General features: G+C 40.2%; 1 protein-coding gene across 2 annotated transcripts; it reads left to right on the forward strand.

Moving 5' to 3' along the window:
* The first annotated feature begins 3,280 nt into the window (after positions 1–3,280).
* gata5 (GATA binding protein 5) lies at positions 3,281–13,041 on the forward strand. 2 transcript variants are annotated; one of them, XM_023401905.2, is made up of 7 exons: positions 3,281–3,606; positions 4,123–4,822; positions 6,823–6,992; positions 9,633–9,761; positions 10,735–10,819; positions 11,051–11,181; positions 11,703–13,041. In XM_023401905.2, the coding sequence occupies exons 2-7, from the start codon at positions 4,303–4,305 to the stop codon at positions 11,820–11,822; spliced, it is 1,155 nt and encodes a 384-aa protein (XP_023257673.1). In that variant the 5' UTR covers positions 3,281–3,606; positions 4,123–4,302; the 3' UTR covers positions 11,823–13,041. The 2 variants fall into 2 exon arrangements, with proteins under 2 accessions (XP_023257673.1, XP_023257674.1); XM_023401906.2 differs by having other exon boundaries at positions 4,128–4,822.
* The last annotated feature ends 219 nt before the right edge of the window (positions 13,042–13,260 follow it).

Below are 13,260 nucleotides of genomic sequence, written 5' to 3' on the forward strand. Positions count from 1 at the left end.
CTTTCTTTACCTTCCTTGATCAGTACTGCCAGGGAACAGTTAGCTTAGCATAAAACTGCGAACGGCTGCTGGTCATGAGATAAACTATGAGCTTTCATTGTGCTTTTCTTGCTAAGCACTTCATTTGTGATTTAATCAACAAAACCACAGCAAGTTATAGTGTTGAGCAAAACACTTTCATAACGGCCTTGCAACAGGCATTATTGCACTGTCCGCTCTCAGTGACAGCTTGGGTTCAAAGGTCACAAAATCTGCCTACAGCACCTTTAAATTAATCATCACATTATATCTCATGTTTAATTCATACACAAACCAAAGTGTATAGGAAAGAGTTTTATGGCGGGTTATGTGCTGGACTACTACCTGGCCACGAGCAGTGACTTTCTGGTGGTGACCTTGAGGTTGCCAGGCAACTAGCAGAGACTCTCTGACAAACAAAATGAAAGTGTTAATTAGTGAGCGCTAGAAGTGCTGGGAGGTGGATTTTGTTACCTGTGGACAGCACCAGCCTTTATGCTAAGCTAACCATCCACTGACTCCATTTTTATATTTAGCAAACAGGCATGAGAGTGGTATCAAACCTCTCATCTTATTCTCGACAAGAATGTCAATAAGCATATTTCCAAAATGTCCAACTTTCGAACAGCTTTGTTTTTGTAAAGTGCTGTACAAAGAAACTTATCGTGTTCCATATGTTTGCACATATCTGCAGGCTTAACAACATAGAATAGCACACTGTTGAACAAGCCGTTGGGTTAGAGATGGTCAAACTGAGCAAAGGAGCTGTCTACAGAAACTAAGCACATGGTAAAGGACAGCTCTAGAAAAGAACAAGTAATACTCTGACAACTAAAGACAGTCAGGTCACGTGTGATGCAGGTTTATCCAGTGACAACCTTCTCTGACCGAGCAGTTGCACAGGCCTCAGAAAAGCTCCTCAGAGAGCACCAAGTATTTGTAAACGTCACGCATTTTACAGCAGGTATACGTTTTTTTCTGTCTGTAATTCCTGTGTGGCATGAGTTTGTGTTGACCAACTTTTCTCTCTCTCTCTCTCTCTCTCTCCCTCTCTATTCAGCGTCACACGATCGAGCTGCTTCCTATTACCAAGGTGACCTACGAATGGCAGGGGGAGTCACATGTGTTCCTTGTGTATGGGACAGACTTCCACGTCAGAGCTGAGGATTATCCTGCGGCCTTCTGCGGCCTTCTGCGGCTGCTGCTGCGGTGATGTGATGTCTACCTTGAATTGTGCAAATGTGCATCTATAATCATTCAGATATTATGATTACAAATTACAATTATCTAAAATTCATTGATGTAATTAAATTGTTTTAACCTAGGGTGATAATAAATGAGCTGAATGACATTATTGCACTTTAATAACTGAAATATCAAAACATGAGTTTATGTCAAAGGTTATAAATGTGAGTGTGATGAAGTCCCAATTATGATTAGAATGAAGGGTTAAGATAAGGAGTCAAATGACCTGTGCAGTGATAAATATTTGTCTTATTTAAGATGTTTGCATAAATATAAATGTCTCAAAAAGTCCTCTCTCTTTTCTTTGTCCTTCTTTTGATTCCACATTCAAAGGAAAAAAGCATCTGTTGAATTTATATTTAATATTCACTTTTAAATAAAATTAAAATGTAGAAAAAAGAGGGAAATCTCTCTAAAGATTTTTTTTTTCAGAATTGAAATGCATATTTTAAAAATGATTCCACTCGTTTCTCTTTCAGCATAAAAGGCTGCGTTATGGAAAGAGTTGTACAATTATTTTCTCCTGTGAAATTACAGTATAATGATCAGAATGCGACAATAATGAGTAAATGTTTGCAGGCGATACTTCACAATTCCGCATTAAGTGTTCTGCCATCACAGGAAGAGGACAAGCAGACAGACAGACTCCATGCAGGATGCTGAAAACTAACGGAAGGATTAATTAACGGACGCCCGACAAGAGACATTTACGGGTCTGAGAGATGTCTTTTATTTATTTATTTATTTATCTGTATCTGGTTTTTGAAATCGAAAATAAGCTCCGTTATATTCGATAGCTTGAAACTTTGAAACAGATGTTCATTTCTAATTGTCTTTAAATTTTCTAACCAATTGAATCCATATTTTACATTTTAAGATAAAAAAAATCTTTAAAAATGTTTTAATTATTTGCACTTTTCATATTTGATATATATCTTTATTCAGTAACGCATAATAGCTCCCTCATATTTTATGTTACCTAAATTTTATTTCCACACAATAAATTCAGTTTCAATGTCTTTGCAAAAATAACAAATCTTTAATCATGTACTTTTAGTAGTGAAATCTATAAATGAAAAATACTGGAATCAGCAAAATAATATTTACGGCCCTGATTATCAGCACAAAATTATGTCTTCAAATATTTTTCTTAATTGACTGTAGAATATGCTGTTTCTATTTTATTTTATTTTATTTTATTTTATTTTACTTACATTTAGTTTGATTTAGTGTCCATCACCCAAGCTATAATCCCTTCATATCTTCATGGTGGTAAATGGTTCCCTCCGCCTCCTCTGAGCAGCATGTGGCATGTGAAGTTATTGTTCTGTATATGGTTGGTCATTGGTCGTGTTTCTTATCGGACTGCAGCTTTTACAGAGAGCTCACTCACAGTTATCTCACCATAAAAAACCCACAACAAACTCTCTCTCCCCACTACATTTTACTGCAGTGTTTGTTTTCATATAACACCTGATTCAATTAAATGGACGTGTTTAACACCTTGATTTACATAAAACTGGTTCGGACCAGTTTGATTTTTAACATGTTCAATGAGCTATTACCAAGCAGAGCAGGTGTGGCCTGTGACATCCCTCCTTTTAAACATCTGTTAAATAGTGTTTTTAAATCTAAACTAGATAATCTTCATAAAGTAAAGAATAATATGAAAGTGTAAATGCATGCACTATTATATCATAACCTTAATATTACAGCCTATACAAAGTCAGTTCTGTAGCCCGCGTTTATACATAAAAATGTAAACATTTCCATAAAAATGCGCCTCTTGTTTATCATCAACATCGTGCCTGGATTTAAATTTGTCCTATGGCCTCTTCCTCTCTAATGAAACACAGGTTAAAGTCAACAAAAGGGTGAATACAGGTGTTTCTTTTGCACCCCTCAATCCTCAGCTTCGGGCCCTCTCCTCCCCTCGCGGGCACCCAGGGGTCCCTCCCTCCCTCCCTGCCTACCGCCCTGCCTCCCTCCCTCTCTCCCCACCTAGGCCTACCTCGGAGCAGCGGACTGCGTCACGTGTTTTTCTCCCGTACAAATTTTCCAGTAGGGGAGCGAATAGGAGCACACCCATATCAGCAATTATCAGCGACAGTAACTATCTCCAGATATACGGGCAGGAAGAGGAACGCTGCAGTCGTCCTGAAGCAGAAAAACAACTTTGGTTTCATTTATCTCCGAGCAGTGTGCGCAACTTTTACACATTAAAGCAAACAGATATTTGGAGAGGCTCCGCGGTGCTCCCTGGTCCGTCTCTGTCTGTGTGGAGTGCGCTGTTTTGGACGTCTAAAGGACCGGACTGCTTTATCACCCGACCGTCCTTATCTGGTGAGATAATAACACTGAGAGCCCTTGGAAAGAAACGTTGTTCCTCCTATGCAGCGAGGGCTATTATCAAGCTTTTATGTGATTTCAGTTACTATTGATAGAAAATACATGCACGGTAGATATGGAGGGGAACTCGCTATCTGTTGTGTTGTTTGATTTGGTTTCCGTTATGGTTATGATTTAATGAGGCGGCGCGCGGAGCCTCAGGATATCTGGGGTCGCTGATAGTCGCCTCTATCTGCGCGAACAGATATCAGCGATCGTTAATGTCATTTTAATCAATTTCATGTCAGTCAGAATGATACAGGTGAAATATGACGGATGATGCTCAGCTTTCTCTGAGGTCTACAATCGTGCGTGAATGAGCAGCATAGATTTAACACATACAGTTATTGTGTGTATTGAATACAACTTATGATTCTCAAAATGACTCTAAATTGTAAATATTCAAAGAACTCCGGTCTTTTTTTCTGCTCTCATATTTATTACAATTATCTCAATTTATTTTTTGCCCAGGACAGGAATCTCCACGAGTTTCTATTAGGTCCTCTGTTCAAAAAGGCTCAGGAAAATTCCTCACGAAAGGCTGGAAGAATCTTAACGCGTGGACATCATCACCTCCACAGGACAAAGACCAGTCTAAAAAATCCTCCAGATATTTTTCCATATTCCTAACAGGACATCAAATCAGTGAAAATGTACCAAAGCCTGGCCTTGTCCTCCAACCAGTCCCCTTACGCGCACGACACCGGGAATTACATCCATCCCTCGGCCAGCTCTCCGGTCTACGTCCCCACCACCAGAGTCCCAGCCATGCTGCCCACCCTGTCCTACCTGCAGACCTGCGACTCTCCCCACCAGTCCCACGGCCTCGGCGGGCACCACGGCTGGCCGCAAACAGGAACAGACGGCTCCTCCTTCACGCCCAGCAGCCCTCACCCGCACCACGGCTTCTCCTACTCGCACAGCCCGCCTGTCAGCACCAACACCGGCCGTGACGCGACCTATCAGAGCCCCCTGGTTCTCGGTAACGGCGCCCGGGCCGATCAGTACGGAGGCGCCTTGGTGCGCTCGGTCGGAGGCTCCTATTCCAGCCCCTACGCTTACGTGAGCCCGGAGATGGCGACGTCCTCCTGGACGCCAGGACCCTTCGAGAGCGGGGTGATCAGTCTGCAGGGCCGGCAGGGCGGTCTCTCTGGAAGACGGTCCAGTCTGGGTGAGTATAGGCCTCCAAACTAATATTACTACTTCCATAAAGTGAACTTAAAATCACGAAGTCAAATCCTCAAGTGTATCATAGTCATTTGGAAAACAAGAAAAAAAAATTAACTGAAATATTATTATTTATTAATTAAATATAACTATTAAATGCATCACCAGCAGCTGGTTTGCTCAGGAATAGTTCATATTTAAATCTGTTTTAAAATCAAACAATTGTCATTGTTATCTGCGCTCTCATATTAAGGATTTACAACTATTCCACATACTGATAATGATTTTTCTTTGTCCATATTTTACCACTTGACAAATATTCATTAATATTTAAATTAAATTCAGATTTTGGGGCATTATATGTCTGAATATGACCGTGTTTTTGCTGTGAAAACAACTCTAATAATATCCTGCTCAGCAGCTCAGTTCGTTAAGATTTCGTTTGTCAGGACTAAAGGCCAGGTTATATGACGTTGTTATTTATTAAAGGAGCTGATAGAGAGGCCTCTAACTCTGACGGCTGTGGAGGACGAGAGTCCATCAAAATCTCCCAACGATCCCACATTAGATTTAGACAATACACATCCCTGGCTAAAAAAAAGAAAAAGAAACAATCAATTACGAAATGTTAATTTAATCCCCCAGCAACAGTCCAGTGCTGTGATGACAGGGTCCAATCCACACAGAGCCATCGACAAGACAATCAGCGCAGTTATCACCTCGATCAGACGGTCAGGGCCTGACGCGGCTCAGTACCTGCAGCTCAGTGTTTACAGCGTTTGAAGTAGATGATGAGAAGTGAGTGAAGACAGAAGAAGGTTTTATGAAGAGACCTTGTGTTTGATGATCTGGTCTTTGGACTGTTTCACACTTCTCAGTCCGGACACATTAATTTAATCTCTTTTATTTTTCCTTTAGCCCTTTGTTGATTTAATTAAAGAGGGATTTCACACAAAAAATGTGTGGGTGTTTTATTATAATAGCTTTATTATAGCCTGTATTTTGTTCATTTTAAATGGCATGGTATGACTTTATGACCCTTTCACATGAGGCATCGTTTATATTTATTTCGTTATGATATTTCCTCTCATAAAGAATAGAGGTGTGTGGTAGTATGACAGTGATTATACAACGTTTCTATAAGAGTTGATATGAACTTTGGCGGCTCCTGATAAATACGATTTTAATGATGGTTTTGTTCGTGTTGGTCCAGCTCAGCTTTTAACCTCGTGTAAACCGTTTTCTTCTTCTGGGAAAAATTAGAGCCAGAGTCACAAGTTGAAAGACAGCAAAGTAGCTTCAGCCTCATCGTGACCGGGTCTCACCTCCCCCTCGGTCTCTCTCTCTCTCTCTCTCTCCCTCTAAACTGAGGGATTAGGAATTTGGGCAATTAATGGCAGGAGTCCGTCGTGTGTCAGAGCTGTGATGGATGTGGGGGGCGGCGGGATATTTCAGGCTGATAACGCCCCCTCCCCCTCTCTCCAAACAGATTCCTCCATCTGTCTCTCTCCCTATTGATTCATTCGGCGGTTTGATCTCTCTTCATCACACTGAAATTCCTCCGCTGGCTATTTATCACTCATTGGCCCGTAACCAGACCCCCCCCCCCTCCATCCACGCCCCGGTCAGTTGTAAAAGTTCAGAAAAGAAAAGGCTATCATAAACAGGGATGTTGTTGATTCCAGATTATGATTTCACATCCAGCTGCTTTCTCTCTCTCTCCGAGGACACAATCGGGAGAAAAGAGAATTAAATAGTATTATAAGGAATAAGTTATTGTGGGAGATACCTGAATGTCTGGACGGGGTTGTAGTGTTACTTTAAAACTGCTGTTGAATATAACTGTGCGCCACATGAACACTTCATATTCTCCCAAAACACACAAGAAATAAATCAGGTATTGCTGTGTCACATCGAGCTCTCTGTGGGAGTTTTACGCACTTAATTCAATTGTTCTTTATACAAAGTTTATTCAATCCAGTACGTGTGTCTTTCTGTGTTCAGACCTGATGGACGACATGGCCGCTGAGGGCAGAGAGTGCGTCAACTGCGGCTCCGTGTCCACGCCGCTGTGGCGCAGGGACGGCACCGGACATTACCTGTGCAACGCCTGCGGCCTCTACCACAAGATGAACGGCATCAACAGGCCGCTCATCAAACCACAGAAACGACTGGTAAGACACGAGAATAAATACCTGTGCATTCACTCAAGGACAGTTTTAAAGTAGGCCTACTTGTACTTTATTTTATTTACATTTTATGATCCTCTACATGCTTCAACTCCACTACACCAATCTACATTTATCAGTTAGTTACCAGTTAATTTAGCAGATTATGATTTTTCATGTAATATGGTACATGTTATACTTTCAACCACCCAACAATATTATAATTTACTCCACATCAAAATGCTGCACAGTAATAATATCAGGCTGTAAAGGAACTGCTCTAAATAAAATTTTATTTTAAATTTCCTAATAATTCTTTAGTCACTTTTATTTAAACAACATTTTCAATGCTTGACTTTTACTTGTAATTATTTTTACACAGTGATGATGTAATTTTACTTGAGTACAGGCGATACCACAAAATTTTAGAATTGTACTTATTAGATTGATAATATTTTTAGGAGTGATATAAATATCAAAATGCATCCAAGTAAATTGTTTAAAAAGTGAATTACTATTGGTCTGATAAAAATATATCTAAATACCCACCTTTAATATCAATATAGGATATACACAGTTGGCAAATATAAAAAAGACAAGGATCTGATTTAATGTGGAGGTGAAAGTAAAATTGCATGTTAATAGTGGAGGAAAGTAACTACATTTACTCAGGTCTAATTTTGACTTACTTTAGATCGGTATTTCTATTTTGCTTTTATTCTCCATTACATGTCAGGGGAAACATTGCATTTTTTCCACAACTGCACTGCTTGATATTGTTGTTACATTGGATTTTGAGCTTTCATGTAACATGATGCATTGTATTGACCAGGCCAACAGCTACCGTTTGGGGTTTTTATGATCTATCAATTAATAGTCTATAAATTAAAAAAAAGTGACTCAGAATAAGTGAGATCTTCAAACATATTTTTTGTATGAAACCCAAAGATATTCCATTGCAGCAAACCTTCATAGCAGAAATAACATTTTGGTTCATAAAAGCAGCCATCAGTTGGATAGCAAAATAAGCATTTTTAATAGCAGACATTAAATCTTGTCACAGTAGGAAAAGTAGTCAGCTGGTCTATTCAGGTGTCCCAGTAAAATAACAGTGTGAACAATGAACTGGCAGCAGGACCCTGAAACTGAAGCAGCCAAATGGAAATCAGGCAACATTTATTTCATTATTTACACCTGAGCTTTCTTTATTGTCACGTGTCACAATGTCTTTTGTGACAAGGACCTTTTTTATTTTCTGTTAGTCAACTGACTGATTAATGGACTGGCTTTGTCGTAGATTAGATTACCCAATTTAGATAAAATTAGCTCCACTTTATTTAAAATGCCGCTCACATGAGAATGAATTAGTGATGATAATCTTTTATTACATGTAATGCTATAACCATCTGAAGAGCCAGTCTGGATTTGCAGTATGTTTAACTCTTAATACTTGAGTACATTTTAGTGATAATACCTTTTGATTAACTTCTTACTTGTATGCAGTTATGTTATGTTTGCATTGTGGTAACTTATTTTTTACTTAACTTAATTTTACTTTAAAAAACCTGAATTTTTCCACCACTGCATATTGATAATATGTCACAAGTCAAATATATATGTTGTATATATATGTATATGTGTCTAACTTAAAGGTCCCATATTTTATAAAGTGAGATTTCCATGCCTTCTTTGATTATAGATCAGGTCTAGGTTCTATATTAATACTGTTAAAGTATCAGCCTCAGTCCACAGAGAAATGCACACAGCCTGAATTCAGAAACTGAGCCTTAAAATGAGCCGTCAGGACTTCTGTAACTTTGTGATGTCACAATACAGTCACAGCTCTCACCTATGCCCCCAGCATAGCTGAGAGTGTTTACCTGAAATCTGCTATATTTTTATTAGATGACTCAGAAAACAGTCAGTTTAATTAATAATAATTAATAATAATGAATAAAAGTCTCTTCATATATTATTTGTTCTATAGATGTAATATATGCTGACACAGGTCTAAGTAGCTAATAGTCTATTTGTGATTACAGGGCATTTAGAAAGTGGAAAACAGCTCTGTGGTGGTGTGGTGTGGTGTGGCGGGTCTCAAGGCTTCACAGCTGTATTTTTCCCAGGAACTCGTCTCTCCAGAGCAGCTGTGGTTGAGAGTTGCCCTGCACTCTCCTTCCACCACTCGGCTGTTTTCTCTGTTTTTATTTGTCCTGCAGTGACCTTGCCCTTGGATGAGCTGTTTTTAGACGAGGCTCTCCGAGGCAATGTGATTCTCTCCTCCTGCTTGGTTCTTTCTCTCCACACTTGTCGTGTGAATCCAGGCTGATAGTCTCACTATGGTTTGAGACAGAAACATATTTTTATGTTGTCTTTAAAGGTTGTCCAGCTAGTGAGTTATTAGGATTTTTTTGCATGGGTATGTTTAGGGATAATTCATCATTGTCACACCAAACTGCAGACTGACATCCTGCAATTCATTCTGAAAGTTAAGGGAACATTTCTCAAACTATAGTTCAAGGATACAAAGATGTTAGGTGTGATCCTATTTCTGACTGCACCGGAAGTTCTCATGGGGGTTTCAGCCATTAAAAGTCACTACTGTTTTCAATTCAAATGTCATTTTTCCCCCCTCTCCACCTGCAGCAGACCACGCCCCGCCGAGCCGGCCTGTGCTGCACTAACTGCCACACCAGTACCACCACGCTGTGGAGGCGCAACGCAGAGGGAGAACCTGTCTGTAACGCCTGTGGCCTCTACATGAAACTGCATGGGGTAGGTAACACCACAGCGTTTCTACTCTTCAGGCTTTTCCTTCTCCTTTGGGTAAAACAGCTCCTCTGGCAAACCTCTCATCCAGTAGGGAATAGTTCATTATTTGCGCAGTGTAAAGCCTCTTCAAGGGCATTGTGGTCACTGTTATCAGGGTGGGAGGGGAGCTTGCGTGGCTTGTCGTGACAATAGTTCCTTTTACGCAGCCTGTTCAAGGCGGGAATGTTCCGCCTTTGCTGTTCTGTATAAAAGGTACGAACACGGGATGGGGGGCATTGTTGTTCTGGAACAACAATGCCCGATGTCTGCGTCAAAGAGAGAAGCTAAATGCCGGGACATGACAGACCCTCCAATCAGCGTTCATCACAATTACATAATAAAATGACAAATGAAAACTACACAAAATCTGCACATTTTTTAAATTCTTCATATTCATGTTACTAGAATTGTCAAAATATAAATATAAAGAACATAAAAAACGTGTAATTTTCAAAATATAGATTATAAAAAACAATAAAAACCTAAATAACTTCAATGCTGTCACACTCCGAATAACCTACATTATAAGGACAGCTTATTTTTATTTAATTATCATTATATTAAAAATATTTTAAAAATCTAAATATTTTCAAAAATATTTGGCAACTTTGTCATTACAAATTGTCCATTGGTTGTTTATGTGGGAGTGAGCCGCATTTTGATACACCCCTGTAGAGGTAAGTCTGTCAGCGCTTGGGGGCCCCATAACAGACCTGGGGCCCCAAGCAGTTGCCTGCCTCGCCTGTTCACAAGCTGCACCTCTGATTACAAGTCACACCTCTGATTCCTGAACGCTGGCATGCCGTCTGAAATCACACACTAGCATTATAACGGCTTCGTTTGGTTCAGTGTAAACAAGCAAAGACGGTGTAATGAGGGGTTGTATCAGGGACGGGGAAGTTCACTCGACTAATGTATGTTGCTGTACTTCCTACAGGTGCCTCGTCCTCTGGCCATGAAGAAAGAGAGTATTCAAACCAGAAAGCGCAAACCCAAGATGCCCAAGAATAAAACATCCACAGGTAAGGCAAACAGATGGAGAAGAAGCGGAGGAGGAGATGGATGACTAAATAAGTATCCACTGTTTGATTTACTCTGATGTATTAACCCTCTGATGACATGTTGGAATAAAACATTTGAATATTTTAAAATCTGATTAGGGGTAAAAGTGTTCATAAATCAGAATGAGGACAAATCATTCTGAAATGTGTCTCAGTCTAATAACTCATTTGACTGTGCTGTTGACTCTTTAGGAGGATCCTCCACCTCTGACACCAGCTCCCCAACCTCCCTCTCAGTCTCAGAACATGCCTCCACCATCAAGAGCGAACCCAACATGGCCCCTTCACCCTATGCTGGACAGACGGTCACATCTGCCACTCAGGTGAACCTCCTCTCCCATACACAGGTCATACAAAGAAAGGGAGAGAAACCTTTGGCTATAAGCATGAGCAAACTCATTAGCCTGGTTGATAATGGGACAGTAAGTTGGTGCCATCAACTCACGAAAACTGTTCCTCTTTCAGCAGCGCATAGCCAAAAATAAAAGTGGATGGTGCAACACAGCTAATAAGCTATGTTAGCTTCCCCCATTCTGGTCCCTCTGGCTTTCCATTCTCCCTCACAGGTCAGCGCTGTCAATACAGCTCAGCTATTGGTCAACGATGCAAATCCATGTGTCAAAGGTCACCAAACTCAGAATTTTGCATTGATTTACTCTCCCCCTGCACATGAATCCGCTGATCGTGGTGACAACAATGCGATGGATTCACTTATGACCTTTTAAATCCTGCTGTGACAAACAACCGTGGTGACATCATCAGAGCCACAGGCACATAATGAAACATTTGAATGTTATGTGTAAAACTACTAATTTAAACTGAAGTGTCTCTTTCCTCTCTGCAGACGGCTTCTCAGTTAGACAGCACAGGATCAGGACACGTGGACATTAAATACGAGGATTATCCTTTTGCCCCGACCTCCATGGCTCCACACAACTCCTGGTGCGCTCTGTCTCAAGCTTGAGCGGCCTCGAACCAACAGGACTGCCGCACCGACAGCACGCAGCTCACTTTGGCTTCAGCACGGAGGCCGTCTTCTCTGTCCTGTGATTCTGGAGCTGTGCAGAAACACTGTTGTATCAGCATTAAAAAGGGGGCTCACGCAGTATCTGATGGCTGCATGTGTTCACACTCACTTAACTGAGGACTTCTAATCTGCTGGCTGTATCACGTACCGGGCCCCTGTGACAGACGGGCTCAACGCAGCTCACCGGGACCATGCTTTAACTTAACAAGGACATACGGTACCTGGGCGGCAGTTTTACAAAAGGATGAGTGTGTGTTATCCCCTGCACACCGACCCGGTGACCCAGAGCTGACCCCAGCTCTCCTGGATTTCCTCAGCGCGCAACAAAAACTACCTATTGCTAAAAGAAATCTCTATTTTTGGAGAAACACTAAACCAAATATATCAATGCAAAGACAATCAAGTGGAATGTAAAAAAAACACAGTAACTCTTTGAATAGCGGATAACCAATTTTTTGTGATGTTTTCATTGTTTTTTGTGGCGTTTTCAAGAACATAACAACAACACTTTCATCCTTTCTTTTTTTTGTCATCGCAGAATGAAACCTGTAAAATGGGCAGAAAAATACCTTTTTTATTGCTGTCGAACACGTCTCATTACCAACATGTAGATGATTAACTTTTATAGACACATTATTTATGTTGAGATAAGGACAGTTAAAAGTCATGGCGGACACTAAAACCAGCTGGTTGTAACCCACCGCTCACTGTTGTGGATCGGCCGCTGTGCCGTGTGGCCTCTGAGCCACGACACTTAGATTATATGCGTGATTTGTTTGTACAAGATACGGCGGATATAAACTTGTATCTCATGAGATTTGTTTTGTTTTGTTTTTTTTTTTTAAATCAGGACTGGTTGTTTTGATTCTGACATCATGGCGACATATCAGAAAGCTTATCATTTTACTGTTTTAACATTTGACATTAAATAAAGTGCAATGACTCCATTTTTTTCTTTCCAAAAGTTGAAGGCAAAACACAGAAATTATTCTAAACATATTAATCTAATTTTATTGTCTGTATTTTGCCAATATGTAAGGGAATTTTATTGTTATACTGTTCTGAAGAACTCTCTGTTCTCTCTGTTTTCGATGCTCTTTGGAATCTGTTCAGGTTAATAAAGTGATTCACATTTTATATAATTGATAAATGAAAATTTGTTTGATTTTCAACAGACTCTCACAAACAGCTTCAGTGCACTTGATGATGATGAGGTGTTAAGAAGATATCTTTTCATGTGATAAGTCGTTACTGTTCATAAGCACCTCACAAATATGTTCTTATGAATGGATGTTACTTAATAGTGTTGATTACATTAAAAGCGGACAGCAGTAGTATTACTACTATCACCTGGAGTGACAGCATCTGAAGCACA

Source organism: Seriola lalandi, unplaced genomic scaffold (genome assembly GCF_002814215.2).
Source record: "Seriola lalandi dorsalis isolate HSWRI2012SDOR001 ecotype SW California unplaced genomic scaffold, Sedor1 jcf7180002053823, whole genome shotgun sequence".
Taxonomy (NCBI): Eukaryota; Metazoa; Chordata; class Actinopteri; order Carangiformes; family Carangidae; genus Seriola; species Seriola lalandi.